The sequence below is a fragment of the Manis pentadactyla genome, chromosome 5 (assembly GCF_030020395.1).
Source record: "Manis pentadactyla isolate mManPen7 chromosome 5, mManPen7.hap1, whole genome shotgun sequence".
Classification (NCBI taxonomy): domain Eukaryota; kingdom Metazoa; phylum Chordata; class Mammalia; order Pholidota; family Manidae; genus Manis; species Manis pentadactyla.
The window spans coordinates 4,753,020-4,777,997 of record NC_080023.1 but is presented as its reverse complement, the minus strand read 5'-3'; the positions used below and the strand labels follow the sequence as shown (position 1 = coordinate 4,777,997).

The 24,978-nt window shown below is 55.6% G+C and overlaps 2 protein-coding genes and 2 long non-coding RNA genes across 14 annotated transcripts in view; 1 reads left to right on the top strand and 3 right to left on the bottom strand.

Annotated features, from left to right (window-relative positions):
- The window catches only part of PDE6B (phosphodiesterase 6B), a 32,774-nt gene extending 9,731 nt beyond the window's left edge, over window positions 1-23,043 (top strand). Inside the window, exons 4-22 of one of the 3 annotated variants that reach the window (XM_036921177.2) lie at window positions 9,993-10,133; window positions 10,219-10,293; window positions 11,115-11,179; window positions 11,939-12,005; window positions 12,205-12,252; window positions 12,899-13,048; window positions 13,320-13,463; window positions 14,513-14,578; window positions 14,828-14,974; window positions 16,039-16,146; window positions 16,259-16,368; window positions 16,441-16,528; window positions 16,793-16,893; window positions 17,073-17,180; window positions 17,632-17,695; window positions 17,958-18,032; window positions 19,121-19,204; window positions 20,468-20,615; window positions 21,509-23,043. In XM_036921177.2, the coding sequence (XP_036777072.2) occupies window positions 9,993-10,133; window positions 10,219-10,293; window positions 11,115-11,179; window positions 11,939-12,005; window positions 12,205-12,252; window positions 12,899-13,048; window positions 13,320-13,463; window positions 14,513-14,578; window positions 14,828-14,974; window positions 16,039-16,146; window positions 16,259-16,368; window positions 16,441-16,528; window positions 16,793-16,893; window positions 17,073-17,180; window positions 17,632-17,695; window positions 17,958-18,032; window positions 19,121-19,204; window positions 20,468-20,615; window positions 21,509-21,570 (1,851 nt within the window). In that variant the 3' untranslated portion in view covers window positions 21,571-23,043. The other 2 variants (XM_057502085.1, XM_057502086.1) reach the window with 2 other exon arrangements.
- LOC130683763 (uncharacterized) lies at window positions 10,320-12,239 on the bottom strand. The gene is made up of 3 exons (XR_008997674.1): window positions 12,074-12,239; window positions 11,856-11,983; window positions 10,320-11,308 (listed from the first exon to the last, which is right to left on the bottom strand). It is a non-coding gene; the product is annotated as an uncharacterized LOC130683763 (long non-coding RNA).
- On the bottom strand, window positions 12,316-16,467 carry LOC118930223 (uncharacterized). 9 transcript variants are annotated; one of them, XR_008997671.1, is made up of 5 exons: window positions 16,289-16,467; window positions 14,292-15,529; window positions 14,214-14,252; window positions 13,737-14,027; window positions 12,316-13,363 (listed from the first exon to the last, which is right to left on the bottom strand). It is a non-coding gene; the product is annotated as an uncharacterized LOC118930223 (long non-coding RNA). The 9 variants fall into 9 exon arrangements; XR_008997672.1 differs by having other exon boundaries at window positions 13,737-13,879; window positions 13,994-15,529; XR_008997670.1 differs by having other exon boundaries at window positions 14,214-15,529.
- Window positions 23,044-23,177: 134 nt separating the features above from the next.
- Window positions 23,178-24,971, bottom strand: ATP5ME (ATP synthase membrane subunit e). The gene is made up of 4 exons (XM_036921186.2): window positions 24,765-24,971; window positions 24,412-24,466; window positions 23,710-23,808; window positions 23,178-23,261 (listed from the first exon to the last, which is right to left on the bottom strand). Exons 1-4 carry the CDS (start codon window positions 24,798-24,800, stop codon window positions 23,236-23,238), a joined length of 216 nt encoding a protein of 71 aa, XP_036777081.1. The 5' UTR covers window positions 24,801-24,971; the 3' UTR covers window positions 23,178-23,235.
- Between the last annotated feature and the right edge of the window lie 7 nt (window positions 24,972-24,978).

Below are 24,978 nucleotides of genomic sequence, written 5' to 3'. Positions count from 1 at the left end.
AATATTCCATTGTGCATATGTACCACTTCTTTATCCATTCATCTACTGATGGACACTTAGGTTGCTTCCATTTTTTGACTATTGTAAATAGTGCTGCAATAAACATATGGGTGCATCTGTCTTTTTCAAACTGGGCTGCTGCATTCTTAGGGTAAATTCCTAGGAGTGGAATTCCTGGGTCAAATGGTATTTCTATTTTTAGTTTTTTGAGGAACCTCCGAATTGCTTTCCACAATGGTTGAGCTAGCTTACATTCCCACCAGCAGTGTAGGAGGGTTCCCCTTTCTCTGCATCCTCGCCAGCATTTGTTGTTCCTAGTCTTTTCTATGTTGGCCATCCTAACTGGTGTGAGGTGATATCTCATTGTGGTTTTAATTTGCATTTCCTTGATAATTAGGGATGTGAAGCATCTTTTCATGTGCCTATTGGCCATCTGAATTTCTTCTTTGGAGAAGTGTCTGTTCAAATCCTTCGCCCATTTTTTAATCGGGTTATTTGCTTTTTGGGTGTTGAGGTGTATAAGTTCTTCATATATTTTGGATGTTAAACCCTTGTTGGATATGTCACTTACAAATATATTCTCCCATACTGTAGGATGCCTTTTTGTTCTGCTGATGGTATCCTTTGCTATACAGAAGCTTTTTAGCTTGATGTAGTCCCATTTGTTCATTTTTTATTCTGTTTCCCTTGCCTGAGGAGATGTGTTCAGGAAAAAGTTGCTCATGTTTATATTCAAGAGAGTTTTGCCTATATTTTTTTCTAAAAGTTTTATGGTGTCATGACTTACATTCAGGTCTTTGATCCATTTTGAGTTTACTTTTGTGTACGGGGTTAGACAATAATCCACTTTCATTCTCTTACATGTAGCTGTCCAGTTTTGCCAACACCAGTTGTTGAAGAGGCTGTCATTTCCCCCATTGTATATCCATGACTCCTTTATTGTACATTAATTCACCATATATGCTTGGATTTATATCTGGGCTCTTTATTCTATTCCAATGGTCTGTGGATCTGTTCTTGTGCAAGTACCAAATTGTCTTGATTACTATGGCTTTGTAGTAGAGCTTGAAGTCAGGGAGCATAATTCCCCCTGCTTTATTCTTCCTTCTCAGGATTGCTTTGGCTGTTCGGGTCTTTTGTGGTTCCGTATGAAATTTAGAACTATTTTCTCTAGTTATTGATAGGGATTGCATTGAATCTGTAGACTGCTTTAGGCAGGACGGCCATTTTGACAATATTAATTCTTCCTATCCATGAGCACGGGATGTGTTTCCATTTATTGGTACCTTCTTTAATTTCTCTCATGAGTGTCTTGTAGTTTTCAGGGTATAGGTCTTTCACTTCCTTGGCTAGGTTTATTCCAGGTATTTTATTCTTTTTGATGCAATTGTGAATGGAATTGTTTTCCTGATTTCTCTTTCTGCTAGTTCATTGTTAGTGTATAGAAATTCAATAGATTTCTGTGTATTAATTTTGTATCCTGCAACTTTGGTGAATTCAGATATTAGATCTAGTAGTTTTGGAGTGGATTCTTTAGGATTTTTTATGTACAATATCATGTCATCTGCAAATAGGGACAGTTTAACTTCTTCAATGCCAATCTGGATGCCTTTTATTTCTTTGTGTTGTCTGATTGCCATGGCTAGGACATGTCTTAACCATTTTTAAGTCAACAGTACAGTGGCATTAAGTACATTCATATTATGCAAACATCACCACTATCCCTCCCCAGAAATCTTTATATATTCCCAAAATGAAATTCTGTTCCCATTAAACAGTCACTCCCCATTCCCCCAATCCCCAGCCACTGGCCCCCACCATTCTAATTTCTGTCTGTGATTTTCGCTACTCTAAGTACCTCATATAAGTGGTATCACACATGATTTACCTTCTCGTGACTGGCTTATTTCACCTAACAAAAAGTCTTCAAGTTTCATCCATGTTGTGGCATATGTCAGAATTTCCTTCCTTTTATGGCAGAACAATATTCCATTGTATGGATAGATCACATCTTGCTATCCTTTCATCATCACTGGACACTTGGATTGCTTCCACAGTTTAGCTAATGTGAATAATTCTGCTACCAACATGGGTGTACAAATATCTCTTTGACACCCTACTTTCAATTCCTTCAAGTATATACCTAGAAATGGAATTGCTGGATCTTGTGTAATTCTACATTTAATTTTTAGAGGAACTGCCATACTGTTTCCCACCGAGGCTTTTACATTTTCACCACAGTGAACACTTACATTTTGCCTTTCACCAACAGTGCACAAAGGTTCCAACTTCCCCACATCCTCACTGACACTTGTTATTTTCTGTTTGTTTGGTTTTTTTCATATTAGCCATTCTAATGGGGGTGAGGTGGTATCTCCCTGTAGTTCTGCTTTGCATCCCACTAATGACCCGTGATGCTGAGCATCTTTTCATGTGCTCACTGGCCATTTGTATATGTCCTTTGGAGGAATGTCTATTCAGGTCCTTTTCCCATTTTTTAATCTGATTTGTTTTGTTGTTGAGTTTTAGAAGTTTTCTGCATATTCTAGATATCAATCCTTTATCAGATATATGATATTCAAAGATTTTCTCCCATTCCATGAGTGGCCTTTTCACTCTATTGATAGCATCCTCTGATGCACAGAAATTTTTAATTTTCAGGAAGTCCAATTTGTCTGTTTATTCGTTACCTATGCTTTTGATGTCATATCCAAGCAATCATCACCAAATCCCATGTCATGAAGATTTTGTCTTGTGTTTTCTTCTAAGAATTTTATAGTTTTAAGTGTTGCATTTTAGGCCCTGATCCATTTTGAATTAATTTTTGCATATGGTGGTAGTTAAGGCTCCAATTTAATTCCTCTGCATATGGATGTCCAATATTCCCAGCACCATTTGTTGAAAAGGCGGTCTGTTCCCCACCGGATGGTTTTGCCACCCTTGTTGAAAATCATCTGACCATATATGAGATGCTTTATTCCTGGGCTCTCCATTCTGTTCCGTTAGTTTGTATGTCTGTCTTTATGCCAGTTCCATGCTGTTGTGATTAAGGAAGCCTTTGCAGTATGTTTTGAAATCAGGAAGTATGAGTCCTTCAGCTTTGTTTCTCCTTTTCAAGATTGCTTTGCCTATTTTTTGGATTTATGGGTTGGATTTTTTAATTTCTGCAAAAACATCATTGAGATTTTGATAAGGATTACATTTAATCTGTAGGTCACTTTGGGGAATATTGCCACCGTAACAATATTAAGTCTTCCAATTCATAAGCAAGGATGTCTATTTATGTCTTTGTTAACTTACTTTGGCAGTGTTTTATAGTTTTCATCATTACAACAATACTTGTTTATATAATTGCCCATGCACTGTTGACCCTTAAACAACATGGGGGCCAGGGATGCTAATCCCTTATGCAGTTGAATATTCACGTGTAATCTCCCAGCTCCCCAAAAACATAACTACTAGCAGCCTACTGTTGACCAGAAGGCTTACCAATAACAAACAGTCAATTCAATCTCTAAACATATTTTGTATGTTATATGTATATTTTATTCTTATAATAAAGGAAGCTAGAGAAAAGAAAATACTTTTTCAAATTGTTACAAATCTCCCAAAACTTTGCAGTGTATTTACTGAAAAAAACCCACATAAGTGGACTTGTACAGTTAAGACCATGCTGTTCAAGGACCAGCCGCATCTGCCTTTGCTGAGGTCTGTGCTTGTCTGTCTGGGTCGGTCTAGTGCCTCTTGCCGTAACTGCAGGACCCCCGGAGCATTTCTTCCAGGACTGGTCTGTCGATAACAGACTCCCTCAGATTTTCTTTATCTGGGAATGTCTTAATTTCTCCCTCAGTTTTGAAGGGGAGTTTTGCTAAATATAGGACTCTTGGTTGACAGTTTTTTGTCTTTCGACATTTTGAATATGTCTGCCTACTGCCTTTGGGTAATTTATCGAACACCCCTGCATGTGACAAGTCACTCCCCTCTCCCTGCATTCCAGATTCTCTCTGGCTTTGTCTTTCAGCAGTCAGATTCAGCGCGTCTCAGGGTGGGTGTCTTTGAGTTCATCTTAACTGGAGTTTATTGAGCTTCTTAGATATTAATACTCATGTCTTTCATCAAATCCAGGGGTGGGGGTCTCCAGCCATTATTTCTTCAGTGTTCTGTCTGCCTGCCCCTCTGTCCTGGGCAGGATCTAGCACACCTTCCTGGGGCAGGGAGGCGGTCCTGCACGGCTGCTCGGCTGGGAGCGGGGAGTGCTGTGCCCTCTCTGCCAGGCCCCTTAATTTATTGCTGTAGACACACTTCCCCCAGTTCTTACCATCAGCATTTCCAAAACAGTGGCCTCAGGCCAGGATTCAAATCCAACCCCCAAACCCCAGGTAAAGGTCTTGGGAAGGCAAGTCTGGGGGCATTTTCTGGGCTTTGCCCCACCACACACACTTCCCCCAGGGGTCTCACCCAAGGGGGCCATGTTCCCTTCAGCAAAATCACAACTCAGGAGAATCCAGGCTTTTAATTCCCTACGTGTGGCACACCGAGACCCACCCCCTGCCCAGCTGACCCCCCTTGCTGCTCCCCGCACACCACACACCCTCTCAGCATGCTTCTCCTTCTGCACCTCGTCAGTCCTCCCGACAAGTCAGAGCCAAACTTGAAAACTAAGGTCGAGTCCCTGGGTGGCCTTCAGGGCCTCTCTGCTGTCCCCTGCCCTCATCCTTGCTCTCCCCACACCCACGAGGCCACCTCACATATGCCCTCCCACAGGGGCATTGCACTTGCGGGCTCCTCTGCCAGGAGCACTGTTCCCACGCACCTCACGGCTCCTCTGCAGAGAGAACGCCCCTTCCCTGAACACCAGTCCCTCACGCTGGCCCCGTATTCCTCCCCAGTCCTGCCTGCTGAATTCCTTTCCATTGACTCATCTCCTTGTAACGAGCCATATAGTTTGTTTGTTTCATTCATGTTCTAGCACACATACACCCCAGAGGAGAAAGTGAATGCTAAGAGTAGATGGCTCGTATCTGTTCCATTGTCAAGTTACCCAGTCCTAAACCAGACAATAAATACCATTCCAGCTAAGGAATTGCCAACACTTAGAAAACCCAGACTATCTGGAAATGCATCGTTTCTAACTCCTCAGCCTGCATGTGTGCATAGACAACTCTTAAGTGGGAGTTCTAACATAGACCTTCAACAATGGACATACACATCTCAATTAAGTTCTTTGATTGTCCACTAAGATGTCACCTAGTCCTAGTAAAAGCCTATTTCTGAGACCTTACTCTCTGAACAGCATTTTTAAGAAGCCCAACTAATTTGCAGAAAGCACAGGGCTCTAGCTAATAGATCTTTTTGAAAAGAAAAGTCCAAAGTGAACAAAGACAGGCTCCCACATTATGCAGTTAAGTCTGATGCCCACACCTTGTTTAGCACAGGTGACCGAGAATTAGAGCAGGTCTCAGCAAGGCACTCACCCGCTCCGTCTTGCAAAAACCTTAGCCACTCTTCAGGGTCCTAATGCCAAATGACCCCTCAGCAGGGCTCTGCCTCAGACCCTGCTGCCCTCCACCCCCCAGTCAAGAACTGCATTCAGTCCTGATTACCCTCCCCGTGGACTTGGGCTCGGCTCTGGGAGCATCCAGGCACTTTGGTCAGAGGCAATAGAAACACCTAGGAAACCAAAAGTTTGGCCCCAGGATGTTGGAATTTCCCTCCAGTCTACCTGTCAAGCTGACCGGTCAATTTTAGCCAAGTTATCACCGCTGCTCAGCAGTCGGTGCTGCCCTGTCAGCTGGATGAGGGGTTCCACTGGCGCTGGACTTCTGCCTCCCCCACCTTCCCAGCTGTCCAGGCATCCACGGCCCTCCGGCTCACCATGAAGACCAGCGACGTGTACTGACCCCTCCCAGGACAGGGCGGGAGGCCTTCAGGGTCAGAAGGCCACGTAGAAAGCGCGCCTGCTCAGCTGCTGGCCTCGTATTCTCGTTACATGCACAGTGGAAACAGGGGTCAGGAGGCAACAAGGAAGGCCGGCGCGCCCTCCGCCCAGGGCAGTGCCAGCTGTTTTCTGTCAGTGAAGCTCCCGCGGTGACGTCACTGGGCGCAGGGTTGGGCAGAGATGTGCCATAGTGTGGCTCTCCTCTCCACCATGAATAACCTCAAGAGAATGGATAATGGCGAGCTGTGAAATAATGGGGAAATGGTGAGTTTGCATATTTATTACTTTTGTTTTAATACAATTTTCTTAATTTTTAAGCTTACATTATTTAACTTTAACAATGGTTGTATTTAACAACTGCCTCTCAAAATTCCTGAAGGTTCAACAGCAGCTCTTGGGAGCTCATCACCAAATAAAAACCCTGGGAGCCACAGCCACCCAGGACCCAGTGGGGTCCCCTTCCCGTCTGACCCCCGCCCATGGGGCACCTGGACACCTCCCTCCCATAGTAAGAGCTATGGATGTAAGGTTAGGCCTCACAGGCAGCCTTCCCCCTCCAGGGAGCTGTGCAGGCCCTGTGCTGTCTGTCCGCAAGCCCCCGTTTCCAAGATCTCCAGGCGGCCCCTCACCATCACCCCTAGCATCCGCCCTGGAGCACTAAACCAAACACACACTCCTGTCTGTCCACCGCCCACCATGTCCACAGGACGCAGTGGCCCTGGGCACTGTGGTGCCGATGACAGTGGGGGCACGGAGGGGTCTCTAATCTCTGGGGAGGGGCCGGGGCCCGGAGACTCACAAGACTCCCTGAAAGAGGGGGCACGTGTCACGTGCTCACAAGGCCCAAACAATGCAACATTTCTAATATTTTTAGTTGCGGTTTTGCATGAGAACCTTGGGCTCTAGCTTCCCTAGGAAGTCTGGGTCCCATCCGCAGCCCCCAGGCTGCCCCCTGAGGATCCGGGCCTGCTAATCTCCAGCAGGCCACACAGAGGGCATCCACGGGGCCGACGTTCCCTGTGGTCGGGAGCTAGGGGCAGAGGGAGGCTGCCCTGGGGAGAAGGTGAGCAACCAGCGAGTAGGGGGTGCTCAGAAGGCCTGAGGGTGGGGTCCAGGTGAGGGTGAAAGGGTGTCTAGGAGGCCCCCAGCCGAGCACCTGGTCCGTAAGGTCAGGACAGAAACAGCCCAAGGCCACCACAGAGGAGGGAGGGGCAGAACGCTGGGGGTTCGGGAAGACCCCCCTCAAGCGACAAGAGTAAGTGCTGTGAGGAGCCACTCAGATGAACCTGCCCGATGTTCCAGGGCCAGCAGTCGGGACAGCTGCTCCACGAGGGGCCAGGGGCGTTGAGGGGGCTGTGCAGAGGGCCTGGGACGCTCTGAACCCTGAGCACACAGGCTCATGTGATGTGAAAACCCATCCACCGCACTGAGGGTGCCGGCTCCCCACTCGCTCCCTGGGTACCCCAGACTCGCCTCAGAAAGTCAAGGAAAATGGAGATACGAAGGGGGAGGGAAGGGCAGACGCCTGGGGCCGGGCTGCCTGACCTTCTGAGCCCACAATCCTCAGGGCCATGACAGGACCTGCTTCAGAGCAGGGCAGCCCTGGCGACTGTCCCTGGCCTCCCAAGGCACAGGAAGGGCAAAGGTGACAGATGCAGTGTGGGGGACAAAGGAAGGGTGGGGTGGGGAGCCTGGTAATGCCAGGGCTCTTGTTTGCAGAGTCGAAGAATGACCTTAGCAAACACCCAAGGTAGGAGAGCCAGGGGGAGGCTTTTATTGAGAGGACAGAGCTCCTGGCTCGTGCCAGGAGGGGACAAGAGAGCCCATAGTGGTGCATTGTCCAGGGGTTTTATAGGCAGTTGAGGATTTTTGGGATCGTGAAAAAAGGCTTAGGGGTGTGGACTTGTAAAGTGGTCCCTGAATATTTAGAATTAACTTAACACAAGGAACTTCCTGCTCTGATTTCTCCCTGGGATACCCGGTGTCTTGGTGTGGGAGCAGGTCAAACAGGGCTGCCTGCCCAGCCCCCAAGGTGGGCTGAGTTACTGTCTGTTTGCTAAAGAGTCAGTTAAGAATCCGACTTCTTAACTTCCTGAGTATTAAAATGCAATCTTATTTTTATGGTGGAATCCTTCTTGCGTTTTACTATGTTGTTTACAGCTCGGTCTGCATGCTAAATTAGTTGTCCAGTTTGCAAATCACCTCACCAGGTCTGAAGGAGGAAAGACAGCACAGGGGCCTGGGCCTTTAAGCATGCTAAAGTGAATCTTACACATGATTACAAATGATTAGCATAATAAAAACATGTGCTACTCTTCTTTATCTGGGGAATATTAACTGATCTCACTGAAGAATGACTCTAGAGCTGAATGTTTAACACAGAGTTTTGGTAGGGGGGCTTTGCTTGCATGTAGTTACGTTGCTCTGACTGCAAATATCCTGCCTTGCTTTTTCCGGAGGCCCCCACCCCACTCTGACTACACCACGGTCCCTGTCTCACTGGGAAGGTCTCAGCTCTCTGAGTCCATCTCTTCCTCACTCAGTCCCCTCTTGTGGGGACTGAAGTCCTTAGATGGCTCAGAACTTAGATGTGCAGCCGGACATGCCCTTACCTGAGCTCTGAAGGACCAGTGACAGCTGCACGTCATGGCTGAGCCCTGCCTCCCTGCACTGACGTCACTGATGTGGGTTCTGGTCCCAACCAGGGCTTCCCACGTGGAGTGTGTGTGTGCGTGCACATGTGCAGGGGAATGTCATGGGGCGATGCACAGTGATTGACACACTCATGTGCACGCACACTCTCCTCTGAGACCCTGACCCCTGGTCCACCTTTAACCCTCCCAGCATCCTGGGGGTGGAGCATCATTACCTCCATTTTACAAGGGACAGGATGAAGTCTGGGAGTCAGCAGATCACAAGGCCACAGAGCTGGGGCTCCTGCCCACCAAGCGTGGGGACAGGGCTGAGTTCTGAGCCTGGCGCTTTAATTTCTGGGCACTGGGCCACCAGCTGAATGATAAAGGAGACGCAGGGCAGTGGGTACAGGTACCTCAGAGACCCACCCGCCCACAGGTGTGCAGACCTCCAGGGGCAGCTGCCGGGCCAGGGTCACAGTCCTCCCAAAGCTGTACTGTCTCAGCCTCCTCTGTCTTTGGCCGGCTGCCCAAGCTGCTCCTCTGACCCCACAGGCTTGCGGTCCAGTGGGGACAAGGAGAGGGCTGTACGTCCAGGAGGCCGATGCGGTTTGGTGGCTGCTCAGGGCGGGCTGTCTGGAGGCTTTAGGTTGAGACTTGAGGATGAGAAAGCACTGGGGTGAGGGCTGTAAGGACAGGACAGAGCGTGGGCTGGAGAGACGGGCAGAGAGGAGGTGGCCAGGTCACTGGGACCGTGGTGGAGAGGGCAGGGTGGTGAGTCGCCTCCTGGTGAGAGGACTCCAGTGCAGGGGAGTCCCCAGAGTCCATCCCAGCTGGTGACAGTGGGGTGGGGCCTGCAGAGGGCCCAGAGAGGGGCTGGCAGGAAGGAGACAGGAAGGAGTCAGGGTGGAGGACGGGCGCTCGGCACCAGGCAGCACGCATGCCAGAGGCGGTGAGTGGTGGGGCCTGGAGGCACCAAGGAAACAGAAAGGTACTGGGCAGGCAGGTGGGGAGGAGAGCGCCAAGGGCCGGCCTGAGTCTGCACAGCCCGGGCCTAGCTGGGGGCAAAGTCCTGGGGCAGGTCAACGCATCCCCACTCCAAGCTGGCTTTGCTGAGGCCGCAGAAGGAAGCACCTGGCATTCAGAAAGCAGTGACGTCGTAGTGACACTGAGGGCTGGCTGGGCCTTGCCTTTCCAGCTCAGGACAGGGTCCCATTCACTTGCTGGCCCAGCGGGAGGCCAGGCCCAGGCGGTGAGTGGCAGGGATGAGGCCAGCCCGGAGGCCCTGCCTCCAGTAGATCAGGGAGCAGGTAGCCATGTTCTCGGGGAAAACACCGGGCAGTGATGGGGCCATCACGGTGTCCCTCGGGAGCTCCGTGCGTGTGCGCGAGGCCAGGGGCCCACAGGCGTGCTCCCACTAGGTGCTGCTGTGGTCGGCCAACAAGGTGTTTGAGGAGCTGACAGACGTCGAGAGGCAGTTCCACAAGGCCTTCTACACTGTGCGGGCTTATCTGAACTGTGACCGATACTCGGTGGGCCTACTGGACATGACCAAGGAGAAGGTGAGGCCTCAGCGCTCCGCGGGCCGCCTGCCAGCCTCGTCCTGCTCCTGGGCTGACGCACGGACTCGCTCCCTTCTCTGCCCAGGAATTCTTTGACGTGTGGCCCGTGCTGATGGGAGAGGCCCAGGCATACTCAGGCCCACGCACGCCCGATGGCCGGGTGAGTCTTGGTGGCAGAGGCACAGCCCACGCCTGAGTTTCCCAGGCTCCAGCTGCGGCGGGGGAACCCTGCCCAGCCCCACCCAGGTGGAGAGGGTGGGGGAGAGGAGGGGTGTGGGGGGTGTGGCCAGCCTCTGTGACCGCTGAGGCTGTGAGCAGGGTGAGCCTACGACGGCTGTTTTGGTTGGTCAGTCCTCGGCCACCCCCTCTTTAAATCCTTGTAACAACCCCCACATGGGTCCATGTGTGTGTGTGTACGTGTGCACATGGGTGTGTGCATGGTGGCAGCAGTGTGAACAGTGGTAGGAGCATGGGAGATGCCTCCGCCATTACTACGCACCCAACCGGGACACATCACACAGCCCTGGTGTGCCTCAGTCTCCCCATCTGTCTCACGGGGGTGACAACAGTGCCTCCTTGCAGGGCATTATGAGGGCTCAGTGGGTTCTGGGCACTGAGTGCCTAGAACAGTCCCTGCCCGAGGTTGGCTGCAACCACACCTGCCACAGTCACATGAGTATGTGTCACAGCACACAGGCCTGGGAGGGCAGAGTGGGTTTGTGCAAGGAGCTGGGGCCCAGGCGTGTTAGGTTTGAGTGGGACACAGTGGGGACAAGGGCAGGACAAAGCGCACAGTGTGTGTCCCACGAGTGTCTATGGGGGCCTGGGTGTGTGTACATGAAGTGCATGTGTGCACATGTGTGTGTACCATGCACATATGTAGTCATATGCAACTGTGTGGGTGGGTGTGCACACGTGTGTAGAGCAGGGCACCTGGGTTCCTGGGGGAGCAGCTCACAACACCTGTGGTCCGTGTCTCAGGAAATCCTCTTCTACAAAGTCATCGACTACATCCTCCACGGCAAGGAAGACATCAAGGTCATCCCGTAAGTGCACCAGAGGCAGGGCCCTGCACCCACGCTGGCCAGCTCATGGGGAGCCTGGGCCCCTGGCACCATGGGGTCCCCTGCGCTGTGGGTCCAGCTGGGTAGGTGGGGAGGGGCTGGTGTGCTGATCTGGGAGAAAACAAGTGGGGGCTGAGGAGGGAGGCACGGCGGCCACGGCGCGCGGACTCCATGTGTGCACCCTGTGCCGGCATCCCCACCCACGTGTGCACCCTGTGCCAGCATCCCCACCCATGTGCTGACCCGCCTAGCCAGCTGGGCAGGCAGGGCTCTAACCCAGAGAACTGAGGAGCGGCAGCCGGCCACTCCCAGCCCTGCAGCCACATGGCATGTGGCCTCATGACCCCAGAAGCCTGTTGAGACCCCACCCACCCAGGTCCCATGCAGGGACTGAGGTGCTAGGCCAGGACATAGGTCAGTGCCAGGCCTGCAGAGCAAAACCTATGCTGAGCTCTGAGGACTGGCATGAAGCATGTGGCCCCAGCAGGGAAGGGGTTTCCTACAAGGCAAGGGGTGTCAGCATGGGCAGAGAGGGAGGAATGAGCCACCAGAGATGCCCCCAGACTGCATCCCCTCCTCTCTCACCCTCCCCGGGTCCTGGCCAGCACGCCACAGCCCACTAGCCTCCCCTCCCCACAGTCCGTAATTCCCGGCCCACCTGGAGCTCAGAGAAGGGAATAAACACACTGCGCAAAATCTCCGTGCACGGCCGTCAGCCGAGCATCTGCTTCTCTCTCCCAGCACACCCCCAGCTGATCACTGGGCCCTGGCCAGTGGCCTTCCGACCTACGTGGCAGAAAGTGGCTTCGTGAGTCCGTGGGGCCCCCTTGCCTGGTGCCCGCTCTAGATCCCCCATGCCCGGCCCTTCCCGCCAACCTGTGTGCCTCTGCCAGCTCCCAGCTGCTCGCTTGGCCTGCTTAGAAGCTCGTGGGGTTGGACGGTCCTTTTAGAATCATAGTATCTGCCCGGCTGTCACAGGCAAGACTGTTTTCCTGATCTTTTTTCAGATCTGTAACATTATGAATGCCCCTGCTGACGAAATGTTCAAATTTCAGGTATTTGTCTTCACTAATAGAAAGTACACTGTACTCAGGAAAGAAGATACTATGGTTCAGAAACGAGGGACTGAATTGATTTTTGCTGCTTGAGAAACAACCTCAAAATCTCAGTAGCTAATAACAAGAAATGTGCGTTCCATGTGTCCGGGTCCGCAGGCTGGCTGGGCCCAGGGCTGCAGGTCTGGTCCTTGCTCTTTCCTCTGGGGACACGTCACCAGAGCTGCTTCTTTCTGGAGGAGGCTGAGGCCAGGCTGACTGGAGGAAATGGGCTTTGTGTTCACAGGGCTCCACCAGGAACTGGACAGTGTCCTTATTTCACAGGCTGGGCATCAGTTGCGTAGTTTGTAGAGCCTGGTGGGTTAGGAATGTGAGGCCCCTGTTCACAATTACTAAGAGCTTCAGAATGCATGGTGAAGCACTCAGCCAAGCTATCTTAAGAGCAGGACCCTGAGGCCACCTTGGTGGGAAAACACCCTATTCTCTAGGAGAGAAGACACCACACAAACCCACAGACAGAAAGCTGTACGCACAGGGGGAGTGAGCAGATGGGGCAGTGACCCAGCGGAAGAAATGAGGCTCACACCGGGTGACAAGCCTGGGCCAGCCCCAGAGCAGGGTCATCTCTGCACGCCTCTCCCTGCAGGAAGAGCCTCTGGATGACTCTGGGTGGGTCATCAAGAATGTCCTCTCCATGCCCATTGTCAACAAGAAAGAGGAGATTGTGGGGGTTGCAACGTTTTACAACAGGAAAGATGGGAAGCCCTTTGATGAGCAGGATGAAGTCCTCATGGAGGTAAACACCTGTCACAGGTGTGGCTCTGGGGGTGACACCGTGTGAAGGTATGGGAGACGGTGACTCGGGATCCCTCCCCACCATCTGCTTTCCCCTGACCCAGCATGAGGCCTGGGCAGGGAGGGGACAGGAGGGGCTGTGGGCCCGTTCCTGGGAGCACCCGAGGCCCCGTTAGCACTTGCTGCAGTGGAGTGGCATGCCTGGGGCCTGCACTCAGGGCGCAGGGCCTGGTGTGCATGGTGCCCTGGGTGGGTGACACCGCTTTCTGCAGTCCCTCACGCAGTTCCTGGGCTGGTCTGTGCTGAATGCCGACACCTACGACAAGATGAACAAGTTGGAGAATCGCAAGGACATCGCCCAGGACATGGTTCTATACCATGTGAAATGTGACAAAGATGAGATCCAGGCCATCTTGGTACCATGCCCACCAGTCCTGGGCCCCTTCTTTGCCCAGCAGTTAGGGTGCACCCTGCAGTCCGGTGGCAGGGCTAGTCCTGGAGCCCCACATGCTCAGCACAGCCAGGGTCCCTTCCCTGCACCTCAGTCTCCTCGGCCGAGAGCAGGGAGAGCAGAGCCTTCCCAGTACTGCCCTGCGGTGACACCATCAGCCGTCCACATGGACAGCTCAGCACAGTGCCCGGGGAGCAGGGGACACAGGACACATGAGCTGCCCACACACACCACTTACCTCGGAGACTGAAGGCTCCAGCTGGGGCTTCCCAAGGGGGTCATTATTCCTTTGTGCCAGATGTCACCTTGTCCATAATCAGAGGGGTGGAGCCAATGCTGTCACCTTGTCCACAGGCAGAGGGGTGTAGCCAGCACTGTCACCTTGTCCACAGTCAGAGAGGTGTAGTTGATATTGTCACCATGTCCATAGTCAGAGGGATGTAGCCGACGCTGTCACCTTGTCCCCAGTCAGAGGGGTGGAGCTGTCACCGTCACCTTGTTCACAGAGGGGTGTAGCTGGCACTGTCACCTTGTCCACAGTCAGAGGGGTGGAGCCAGCACTGTCACCTTGTCCCCAGTCAGAGGGGTGGAGCTATCACCGTCACCTTGTTCACAGAGGGGTGTAGCCAGCATTGTCACCTTGTCCACAGTCAGAGAGGTGTAGTTGACACTGTCACCATGCCCACAGTCAGAGGGGTGTAGCCGGCACTGTCACCTTGTCCCACAGTCAGAGGGTTGTAGCTGACACTGTCACCTTGTCCCACAGTCAGAGCGTTGTAGCTGACACTGTCACCTTGCCCACAGAGGGGTGTAGCCAGCACTGTCACTTTGTCCATAGTCAGAGGGGTAGAACCGATACTGTCACCTTGTCCCACAGTCAGAGGGGTGTAGCCGGCGCTGTCACCTTGTCCACAGTCAGAGGGGTGGAGCTGATGCTGTCACCTTGTCCCACAGTCAGAGGGGTGGAGCCGGCACTGTCACCTTGACTCATATCACACCTGTTTTCTCTCCTAGCCAACCAAAGAGCACCTGGGGAAGGAGCCTGCTGACTGTGAGGAGGATGAGCTGGGGGAAATCTTGGTCAGAGGCTGGCTCCTCCCCCCAGGTGGTACTGGAAGGGCCTGGGGGTGGGGGGCAAGGGAGAAAGATGGCTGACCCAGCAGGGGATGTGGGTGTCCCAGGCTTCGGGCCAGAGGGACTGGAAGGGCAGGTATCACCGGACACCTGCAGCATGTGGGGCTGGACAGAGGGTCCTTGGGAGAAGGAGAAAGAGACAGGGCAAGTGAAGGGCTGGTTGGCGGCTCCTCAGTCCCGTGACGCCTTCCACAGAAGGAAGTGCTGCCGGGGCCCAAGAAGTTCGACATCTACGAGTTCCACTTCTCTGACCTGGGGTGCACAGAGCTGGAGCTGGTCAAATGCGGCATCCAGATGTATTATGAGCTGGGGGTGGTCCGCAAGTTCCAGATCCCCCAGGAGGTGGGTGGTTGCGGCTGCAGGTCCCAGACCCACCAGGAGGTGGGATGGGGACTCATTTCCGGGTCCCAGATCCCCACAAGGCAGGAGAGAGGTGGTTAGCGGCCCCAAGTCCTGCAGGAAGTTTGCGGGCAGGCATTTCATTACAGAATGGACAGGCAAAATACACGCAGCAAATATGCCTAGAATAAAAATGACTGGATGGATGACTGGATGGGTGGAGAGTTTAAAAAACAGGAGTTCTAGGCAATGTGATCATCAGGCCTCACTGGGCAATAGCGGGAGTCGGAATGGCGGAGAGGCGGCCGCAGCAGCCCGTCAGCGCGTGGGAGGCACGGGCATGCTGTGGGTTTGAGCACAGAGCCCCTCGGAGGTGTCCCAGGAGGAGGGGGCGGCCTTCCTGCCTCCCGTGGCTTTGTGGCCTCTGCCCTGCTTGCACCTTCACTCCTCAGGCAGCGCCTGGCACCCCACAGCCCAAGTGAGGGAACCCTCTTCCCCCAGCTCTCCCGCAGAACAGGGGCTGCTGGCCAGCACTTTCCAAAGAAATCTTACTCAGTACTAAAGGAAAACACAAAAGAAGAAAATTCAGAAAATATTAACAGTAAAATAATCTATGTCCAAATAATGGTCTGGCCCTAAAAATCACAGTGGAAGCAGTAAGCGGGTCCCCTGGCCCACATTCTGCCGCCCGGGGGATAACCGCCCGGCAGGAAAAGGCCGGCTCCCCAGCTGCCTCCGGGCTCCAGCCACCGTGTTTTTGCTCCGTCGCCCAAGCGCGGTGCCCACACATGCCACCTGCTTGCATGCCCGTCCCTAAAACGGACCCTGTCTTCTACGCTGTCCCAGAGGCCTCTGTTTGGGTCGAGCCGCAGGACCAAGGCCCCAGGCCGCAGCGAGGCTGGAGCTGTTCCCAGCCTCAACTCTTGCCCCCCCCAAGCTGCCCGCGCGCCTCTCCCACCCCAGGGCCCCGACGGTGCTCAGGGCGGGGAGGGGAGCGTGGCGGCAGGGCGCAGGGGCGCAGGGGCGCGCCCGGGAGCGGCCCAGAGCTGTGTGCGCTCGCCCCGCAGGTCCTGGTGCGCTTTCTGTTCTCCGTGAGCAAAGGCTACCGGAGAATCACCTACCACAACTGGCGCCACGGCTTCAACGTGGCGCAGACGATGTTCACGCTGCTCACGGTGCGAGGGCCGCGCTCCCGGGGCCGCCTCCGCCAGCGCGGTGGGTGGGGGGACGCCGGGCTGGGGTGGGCGGCCGGGGTGCGGCCGGGCTGCAGGGCGCGTCTCCCTGCAGACCGGGAAGCTCCAGATCTACTACACGGACCTGGAGGCGTTCGCCATGGTGACCGCCGGCCTGTGCCACGACATCGACCACCGCGGCACCAACAACCTGTACCAGATGAAGTAAGCGCCCCGGGCCCGCCGAGGGGGCCGCCCGGCGCGCTTCCGGCGGTTCTCATGAGCCCTCCGCCGCAGGTCCCAGAACCCCTTGGCCAAGCTCCACGGCTCCTCCATTCTGGAGCGGCACCACCTGGAGTTCGGCAAGTTCCTGCTTTCGGAGGAGGTTCGTGGACGAGGCAGGGCGTGGCCGCGTGTTCCCCGCCACCTGACCCGCGTCCGGGCCGCGCCAGCGCCGGCCGGGTGTCCTGACCGGCGCGCCAGGCCCGGGGCCCTGCGCCAGCGGCAGGATCGATTCGCGTTTGCAAATGTCCCCGCGGGCCGGGCGGGTAGGGCGGGCCCAGGACCCGGGACCTGTGGGAGGGGCCCGGCCTGCAGCGCCCGCGGGGCCGGGGCGAGGGCGGCTCTGCGACTGCGGCCCCTCCCGCAGACCCTGAACATCTACCAGAACCTGAACCGGAGGCAGCACGAGCACGTCGTCCACCTCATGGACGTCGCCATCATCGCCACCGACCTGGCGCTCTACTTCAAGTGGGTGCCGCCCGCGGGCACCGCCGAGGCCCACGGGGGCCCCACTGGGGCCGGTGGGAGCCTGGGGCCCCGCAGACGCAGCCACGCTGCGGGCTCCCCTCCCGGAGGGGGTCAGATCAGGGAGGACACCGCGGGGTGAGGGGCTGGGGGCCGACCCGCCCCCTGTTCTTGGGGTTCAGGAAGAGGACCATGTTCCAGAAGATTGTGGACGAGTCTAAGAACTACGGGGACAGGAGGAGCTGGGTGGAGTTCCTGTCCCTGGAGACCACGCGGAAAGAGATCGTCATGTGAGCCGGCGAGGCACCCCCCTGGTCCCTGGGGTGACCCTGAAACCTGCCCGCGAGAGCAGGAGGCCCGGGGTCACTGATGTGCCGGGCGAGGCAGCCTGTCCAGCAGCTTGGATGCCTCCATCGTACTTGCTTCTCATTTTCAGAAAGACAGTGTGAGATTAGGGGTGGGAGGGGCCACTCCCAGTCTGTGACTTGGGCAGTAATCTGCTCACTTGATGAGCCTCCGTTCCTTCATCTGCATGAACTGCTGTCCTCCCTGGGCCTGCCCCCGACACAACTGTGGCAGAGATACTTAGTCACTTTAGTTAGTGCTGTGGGGGGTGGCGGGTGCGCAGGAAGACCAGCCCCACTGGAAGGACAGGCTTGGCCTGTGCCTTGGGGTCTCCGGGGGGGTGCTGGGGCGGGAGGGAGGCCAGATGGGCGTGCCTGGAGCCCCACCTGCCTGCAGGGCCATGATGATGACGGCCTGCGACCTGTCGGCCATCACCAAGCCCTGGGAGGTCCAGAGCAAGGTCAGCGGTCATGCAGGGCCCAACCTGCCAGCACTTCCTGGGGTTACACGGGGCGGGGGGCTGAGATGAGGGACAGACCCATGTGTCTGCATGTAGCAAGGGGGGCTGCTGCCCTGCTCCAGGGCCAGGCCGGCCTGAGTAGTGGGGGCCCCAGGCCTGGGGCAGAGAAGTCTGCGGGCACAGAGCCTGGGGGCAGATTCTCAGGACAATTTCTGGCCAAGTGCTGAGCTCCACTGGGTGACTGCCTTTTGTGTGACCCCAGGTCGCTCTGCTGGTGGCAGCTGAGTTCTGGGAACAAGGTGACTTGGAAAGAACAGTTCTGGATCAGCAGCCCATTGTAAGTGTTGCTTCCAGAATATTCTACTCCCATGACAGTCCTTGGAGCCTCAGGCTTGGCTCTATGCATACAGGGGATCCCCAGGAGTTCTGGGGTCCGGGGACCTAATCTCACTTTGTGAGGTCGTGGGACATGAGCTCAGGATCTGGGTAAAGGTGTGGAAAATACAGGTTTGGGTAAAGCTGTGTGCCCATGCAGAGGTGGAAGGTCGTCACGGAAACTCGCAGGCTGTCGCTCATAACCAAGAGCTTTCATGGGTCCAGCAGCTCTGCAGTGACGCCCAGCTGGGCACGAGCTGCTCCAGGAAGGGTGCCCGTAGGGAGGGTGCCAGGCCTGAAGAAGAGCCAGGGGAGACCAGGAGCCCACCCCACGGTAGACGGATGATGCTTGGGTCTTTGGGTCGGCAATGTGAGGTCAGGAATAAGCTGCTGGACCGTAATGGCACCTGCATGCAGCCAAGGGGACAGGACAGCATAGTGCTGTCCAACAACACGTAGGAGAGAGGGAAAGAGGGTTTCCCTCACAAGTCAGCTCCAGCCAGTGAACATCTGTCTGCACATGGCTGAGGAGGCTTTGGGGCCAGTTAGACTCCAGGAAAGGGTGCCCTGGAAGGGTTCCAGCAAAGTCTTTTGGGGGATGGACAGGCAGCTGGATTGTTCCCTGTGGGCCGGGCCTCGAGGGTCCTGCGTGGCCCACCCTTGCCATCAAGTCTGCACAGCTGAAGATAAGGCTCAGGGCTCCAGACCTCCAGACACCAGGGACGGCCCGTCCAGGTGCATGTGAAGTTTGCCCCACAGGGTCTGAAAGCCAGGTCTTGGGTCGCTCAATGGCTAGCCCCTGGGGAGCTGGAGGAAGGGACTCAGGGAATGGGTTGGTGCTAACCGGGCTGCCCCGAAACCGGGGCCTGACATTCCCCATCGAAGGGCCAGCATCCACCCAGGCAGACTGGGCCCAGGGCCAGGGGCTCCACCTTGGTGCCGTCAGCATTCTGTGAACACACCCAGCCAGACTGGGGCAGGGCTGAGTGAGTCGTGGGGCTCCGATGTGTCAGTACCCTGTGCCTCACCATGCCTCTGCTCCCCCACAAGCCCATGATGGACAGGAACAAGGCAGCCGAGCTCCCCAAACTGCAGGTTGGCTTCATCGACTTCGTGTGCTCATTTGTGTACAAGGTGAGGAAGGTGGTGCAGGGCCTGGCTAGGTTCGCAGGAGCAGGGGCTGGTGTGGGGTCAGCCAGTCCCCAGCACCTCCCTGGCCCCCATCCTCCTCAATCTGAACTTAAAAATCTGAAATCCTCTGTGCTCCCAGCGAAGTCCCCTCCCATCCCCCTTCACCCTGCCAGTTCCTCAGAGGTGCCCTGTGCTTTCCCATGGGACTTCCTGCCTCCTGGAATGCCCTCCCATTCACCTCTAGGTCTCACCTCAAGGTTCCCTTCCCCAAGCCCTATCTAGGACACCGCAGCCTGACGTGCACGTTTTTTCGTGTACTGACCACTGTTTATCATGGGCCCATTTGTTCAGTGTCTGTGAACCCTGGGAGTACCGGGAGGGGCCACCTGTCACAGCTGGGGACACCTCACCAGCAAACACGTCATATGGCTAACAAGTAGGTCCCATGGCCGGAGGCAATGTGACATTGCAGCTCAGGGGGCTGGCCAGGCAGTGAGGGGTCTGACAGCAGAGCCCCTCCCCAGGGATGCCCCGCTAGCCGCCTGCTTTTGGGCTGCAAGGCAGACAGTGCACCCAAGGAGATTGTTTGGATCTGAATGAAGTCATCCCTGACTGCACTAGTTGCACCCCAGCGCAGCTCCCATGCCACCCTCGCTCCATTGCTGAAATACCAGCTGCGGGAATGTCGGTGCTGGAGGAAGGTGGGGCCAGGATGTGCACCCCAGTCCCAAAGGTGGTGCCCATTGCTGCACTCCCCCCACTGCCCGAGTGTCCATGTGTGTTTTCATGCGTGCCTGTGTACAGGTGATCCGTGCACGGAGCGATGTGTGTGAGCATAGTGGGATGCATGGTGTGTGAGATGGGGTTGGGGGGGTGCCGTAGCACCTGTGGATCTGCCTGAGCCCCCTGCCCCTGCCAGGGTCTCCCCTTCTGCAGTTAACATTTCCTATTCTACTCTTGGGGTCCTCACCCCACTAAGTCCTGTGTCATAAGCATCCACACCCCACAGCTCCCATTCTAACCTTAAGAACACAAACCCCACTCCCCTCCTCCCTTTCCAGGGCTTTGCTGGGAAACTGGCATCTCGGAGGTCTTCCCTCCTCTGCCCAGGCAGGGCCCCTCACGGGGTCCTCCAGGGGCAAGTGAGGCAGGTGGCGGGGACCTGCTGGGGCCAGTGAGGGCCAAGCCATGGGGAAGCCACCTGTCCCAGCCCACCCGGCAGCTGGGAGGTGTCTTCAGTCAGGAACCTCTCGGTTCCCTTTCCAGGAGTTTTCCCGTTTCCACGAGGAGATCCTGCCCATGTTCGAACGGCTGCAGAACAACAGGAGGGAGTGGAAGGCCCTGGCTGATGCTTACGAGGCGAAGGTGAAGGCCCTGGCGCAGCAGGAGGAGGAGAGGACCACGGCCAAGAAAGGTGTGGCTTTTTCTGGCCTCTGCTCCTGCCACCGGAGCCTAGTGGGAGGCAGCCCTTCGAGGGCAGAGCACTGCGGTGACGAGCCGGAGGACTAAACAAGGGCTACATCTGGGGGAAAGGCAGGTTTCAGGCCTGTGGTTGGTTCACTCGGTTCCTCACAGCAGAGGCACTGTGGTGGGCGGCCCGTGGAACCAGCCTGCTGGGTCACCATGCTGACAGGCTGGGCAGAAGGATTTCCCCTTGTTCCTGGCCAGGGAACTGCTTTTCTCTAAGAAAGTAACGGGCTTCAAGTAAGGAAAGCATGCTGAAATGCCATGAACCCTCAACGCTTCTCGGGGTCAATGTCAAGCTGCAGTTTCCTCCTAAGTAACAAAGGAAACACATCCATACTGCCATGCCTCCCTCAGAAACAGAACAGCAGACCTAAAAAGGCAGACAGCTGGGAAGGCAGGAAAAGGGCAAAGAATTGAAGTGAGCCGAGTCTGGCGTGGTGACATTTCCCCCTGTGCTGGGCTCCAGAGCATTTCCACTCACCCTAGAGGCTGGAAATGTGGCTCCACTGTAACCAGCCTGCATAGCCCTGAGTCGGGATCCTAGGCTTCTGCCTTGGTACCTGCCCAGGATGGGCCACCTTGGGCCTGGGACTGTTGTTCTTCCATGCAATTCCCTGCTACAGGGAGGAAGCCAGTGTAAGCAAGCGGGCCTCTGGGTTGTGGGAGGTAGAGACCTAAAGTATCACCAAGGGCTGAGGAGCAGCTGAGCCCTAGCGGCTAATGGACTTGGGTCAACCAGACTCTGCACTCCATCCTTCCTCCTGTAGGTTGGGCAGGACACCCAGAGCCCAGGGGAAGGGTGGGCATACGGCTCTCACTCAGTCGTGTCGTCTTTTGCAGGGGGCACAGAAATTTGCAATGGTGGCCCAGCACCCAAGTCTTCAACCTGCTCCATCCTGTGAGCCTCCAGAAGGAAGGTTCCCTCCCACCACACGCCCACTGGGACTCAGCCTCTAACCATTTGGTGCAAGAGGTTAGGACACCCAAGAAAATGACTGAAGAGAATTTTGGCTAGTTTGAAATTTTAAGGTTTGTGTTTTTATTAACTGAAGCCAACTACAAATGAACAGATAACCTTACACTCACCCGCCTTCTGGACAGAGACCTTGAGAAGCACCTGTGAGCTGTGTCTGCAGGCACTAGGGGACAGCATGCACAACTGCACACGTGATGTACATATAGATGCTGTCTCTCATCTGACTTAAGAAAAACACAAGACCAGAAATTTAGAATAAAATGAAAAGGAAACAAGTTGCCTTCTCTTATATGACAGAAATTATGGTGGAAGGTGTGTCATTTTAAGACCCATCAGAAAAGTCTGCCAAAAGGTCGGGGTCATGAGTAGAGCCACCAGACATGACGTGTGCAGAAAATAGTCTGTTATAGACACTGTACGGAATTGCTCTGAACTCAGTGGCCCCAGAGGCCAGGGTGGCCCTCCTGCCCACACCTGTAGCTGCCCAGGGTCTTCCTCCCCACTGAGGCTTCCCTCTCAGCAGCAACCACACTTCCAGTGACTTACTGTGAGCTGGGAAGAGACAGACCCAAACCAGGAGACACAGGTCTCACACGAGGTGGGCACTATTACCTGTAGAAATTAAGGAGTTTTAACTAGTGAGCCCCACAGCATTTGTTCCGGACACTTGTGCTGGACCCCACGACTTCCCTCAGGCTGGTTTCTTAAGGCCACTTCAGTTGCCACAAAGGCCCTCCCCAAGATCTCCTGTGGGGATGGACATGCCCCATATGGCCCTCTGCTCCCAGTTCTTTCCATGTCAGCAGTGGCACCTGGCCACTCGGGCCTGTGACTGAGCACAGGGACTCTTTCAGGTTCCTGCAGGGGCTCAGCGCCAGCCAACCGCTCTAGACTGGGTTCTCCAGGAGATACTCTAGGACCTGGGTGGGCTCACTCAGCCCTCACCTGAGCCAGGAGCAGGGCTTTCAAGGGCTCATCTGCTGCTGTATTTTCTTTCCACTTTTGTGTCACAAACCAATATGATCAAAGCCTAGGAAACGGGCTCAAGGCAAATGGTTGGGAGAGCAACTTTCCACCACCAGGCTGTGGGGAATGGGCGGGCAGCCAGCAGGGGCAGAACGTGGCTGGCTGCTCAGGCGTCTGGGCCCAAGCCTCCTGACAGGCAACGATGCCCCAGCAGGTCCTCGGGGAGCCAAGCGCCTCTGGGGTCAAGGGAAGGTGTCAGCCAAGCCCCACCCCAACATGCACAGCGCCTGTCCAAGGGTCTGGGCCAGGGCCGGGCAGGAAGGATCAGGCAGTGCCCACAACACCATGCTGGCTATGTCTCTGCTATAAACTGCAGCCGTCGGGCTCCTCACCTGGGCACCCGGGGAACAGGGCAGAGCTTCTGTGCTTCCTGCCGTGTATACAGACATCCTGGGTCTGTGGTGCACCATTAGTTCTGAAACCCCCACCACACCCTACATAAACCCAAGGAGACAAAGCACAACTCCTGAGCCCCAGTCCAGAAATCAGACAACTGGGGACAGTAAGGAGAGCATCAGGCAACACAGAAAGCTTTATTTGTCCACACCACTCAACAGAAGCAGGTTCACTTCAGTATGCTGTCATCCTGGGCTGAAAGGTTGGACAGAAAACACACGTTACTGCACGCTCAGGCAACACAGAAGGACCACTTAAAACTCTTCACTGTTAAAGACTCCGGTATCTCATTCCAGTGGAGCCCAATCATTCTCTGCTCACTCCTGCCCTTGGCCTTCCTCACTCCTGACATTCCGGTGGGGACCTCCCAGGACATGGGAGGAGTGTGCCTAGTTCTGGTCCTCTGGCCTCTCTAAAGGCGGCACAGACATTTACGTTTCCAGACAGTTAACCTCCAAGTCTAGGGGCCTGGGCCTCACCAAAGGCAAGGTGTTAGTTACCGTGTCCCCAATACCCAGGACACCACTCCACCTCCCCACCCCCCATCGGAGGGCCCACGGGAGGCGGCCTGTCCCCTCCCCAGCGGGCCTCGCTTGCAGCAGCTGTTTGCTTCCTACAATCTGTAAGACTGTGACACAAGTACCTTCCGCCAATTCTCTCTCGATCCGTTTCAGCTCATCCTGCTTCTTTTTCTCCTCAGCGGCTACCCTTCTGTCCTCTTCCGCCAGAGGTTTCAGGTAACCTGTTTATGGAAAGCAGGGGGTGGGGACGTGCTTTCAAATAACTTCTTCACTGGGACCCTGCATTAGACTTCGGCCCACATGCACAGCGCTCGAGGCACACCTGCTGACCACTCTTGTTTATGTCAGGTGAAGGGCCTGACCTTCACCCCCGCAAAGCGTCCAACCCAGAAGGCAGTTACAGGGCCCCCGATGCCTTCCCAGGCACCTGCCACCTGCCACACATTTCCTCGCCAGGCCCTTTGTGATAAGGAGCTGCCTGGCTGTCAAACAGCTACACTCAGATAACACCCCCACCAGCACCAGTTTTCAACAAGAACCACTCACTTTCCGGTCTGCAGGATGGTGCCCAGCATCAGGATGTACTCTGGGTCCTGGCCACCTGAGCTGATCCCAAATCGACCTACACTCCCGTCCTAGCCCCGCTCAGGGGTCAAGCTGGTCAGGTTTCTGGGTCTGGCGCCTCCCACCCTGCCTCTTTACTGCCCTCGGTGAGTTTATCTCGCAGGGGTTGACTAGAGGCACTGGGAAACCCTAGGCGGGCTTAAAAAGCCCCAACACTGCCCTGTCGGTGGGGTCAGCGGCGCCCGCGGTCGGTCACTCACTGTAGCGCTTGGCTCCGTAGGTCACGCCGAGGAACAGGGCCGAGTAGCGGCAGAGCTGCAGGAAAGGCGATCAGGCGGTGGAGGCAGGACCTGGGCGGGGGTTTCTCGGTCCGCGGGTTACATGTAGCGGGCGCGGAGGGGGAGAGGGTCGCACCCGCGGGGACGGGGGCGCGATGGAGCCGGGGAGGGGGTCGCACCCGCGGGGACAGGGACGGAATGGAACCGGGGAGGGGGTCGCACCCGCGGGGAGGGGGCTCTGGGGGCGGGCCAGGGATCCGGGCTCCTCGGGGTCGCACATGTGCGGGCCCAGGCGAAATCGAGCACCGGACGGCGGCTACGAAAGCCTCGTTCACCTTGATAAGCGGAGAGACCTGCACCGGGGGCACCATCTTGTCCGTGACCTCCACACCGGAAGCACAATCTGGTGGGCGGTAGTAGAAAACGCCAGGCCCGGAAGGCCGTGGAGACAGAATTGAGGCCCCTGGCGAGCGCAGGCGCCGTTGGCGGCGAGCTGGCTGCGGCGGCGCCCCCTGGCGGGAGGCTGGAGAACAGCATGCGCCTTGCGGT

What these genes read in the sequence shown, in the direction of transcription:
- ATP5ME (XM_036921186.2), bottom strand. Translation starts at nt 24,800, where the DNA reads ATGGTGCCCCCGGTGCAGGTCTCTCCGCTTATCAAG. An exon ending in AGGTCTCTCCGCTTATCAAG is followed by an intron (nt 24,467 to 24,764) that starts GTGAACGAGGCT and finishes CCTTTCCTGCAG; the next exon opens with CTCTGCCGCTACTCGGCCCT. An exon ending in CGAGAGAGAATTGGCGGAAG is followed by an intron (nt 23,262 to 23,709) that starts GTACTTGTGTCA and finishes CCAACCTTTCAG; the next exon opens with CCCAGGATGACAGCATACTG.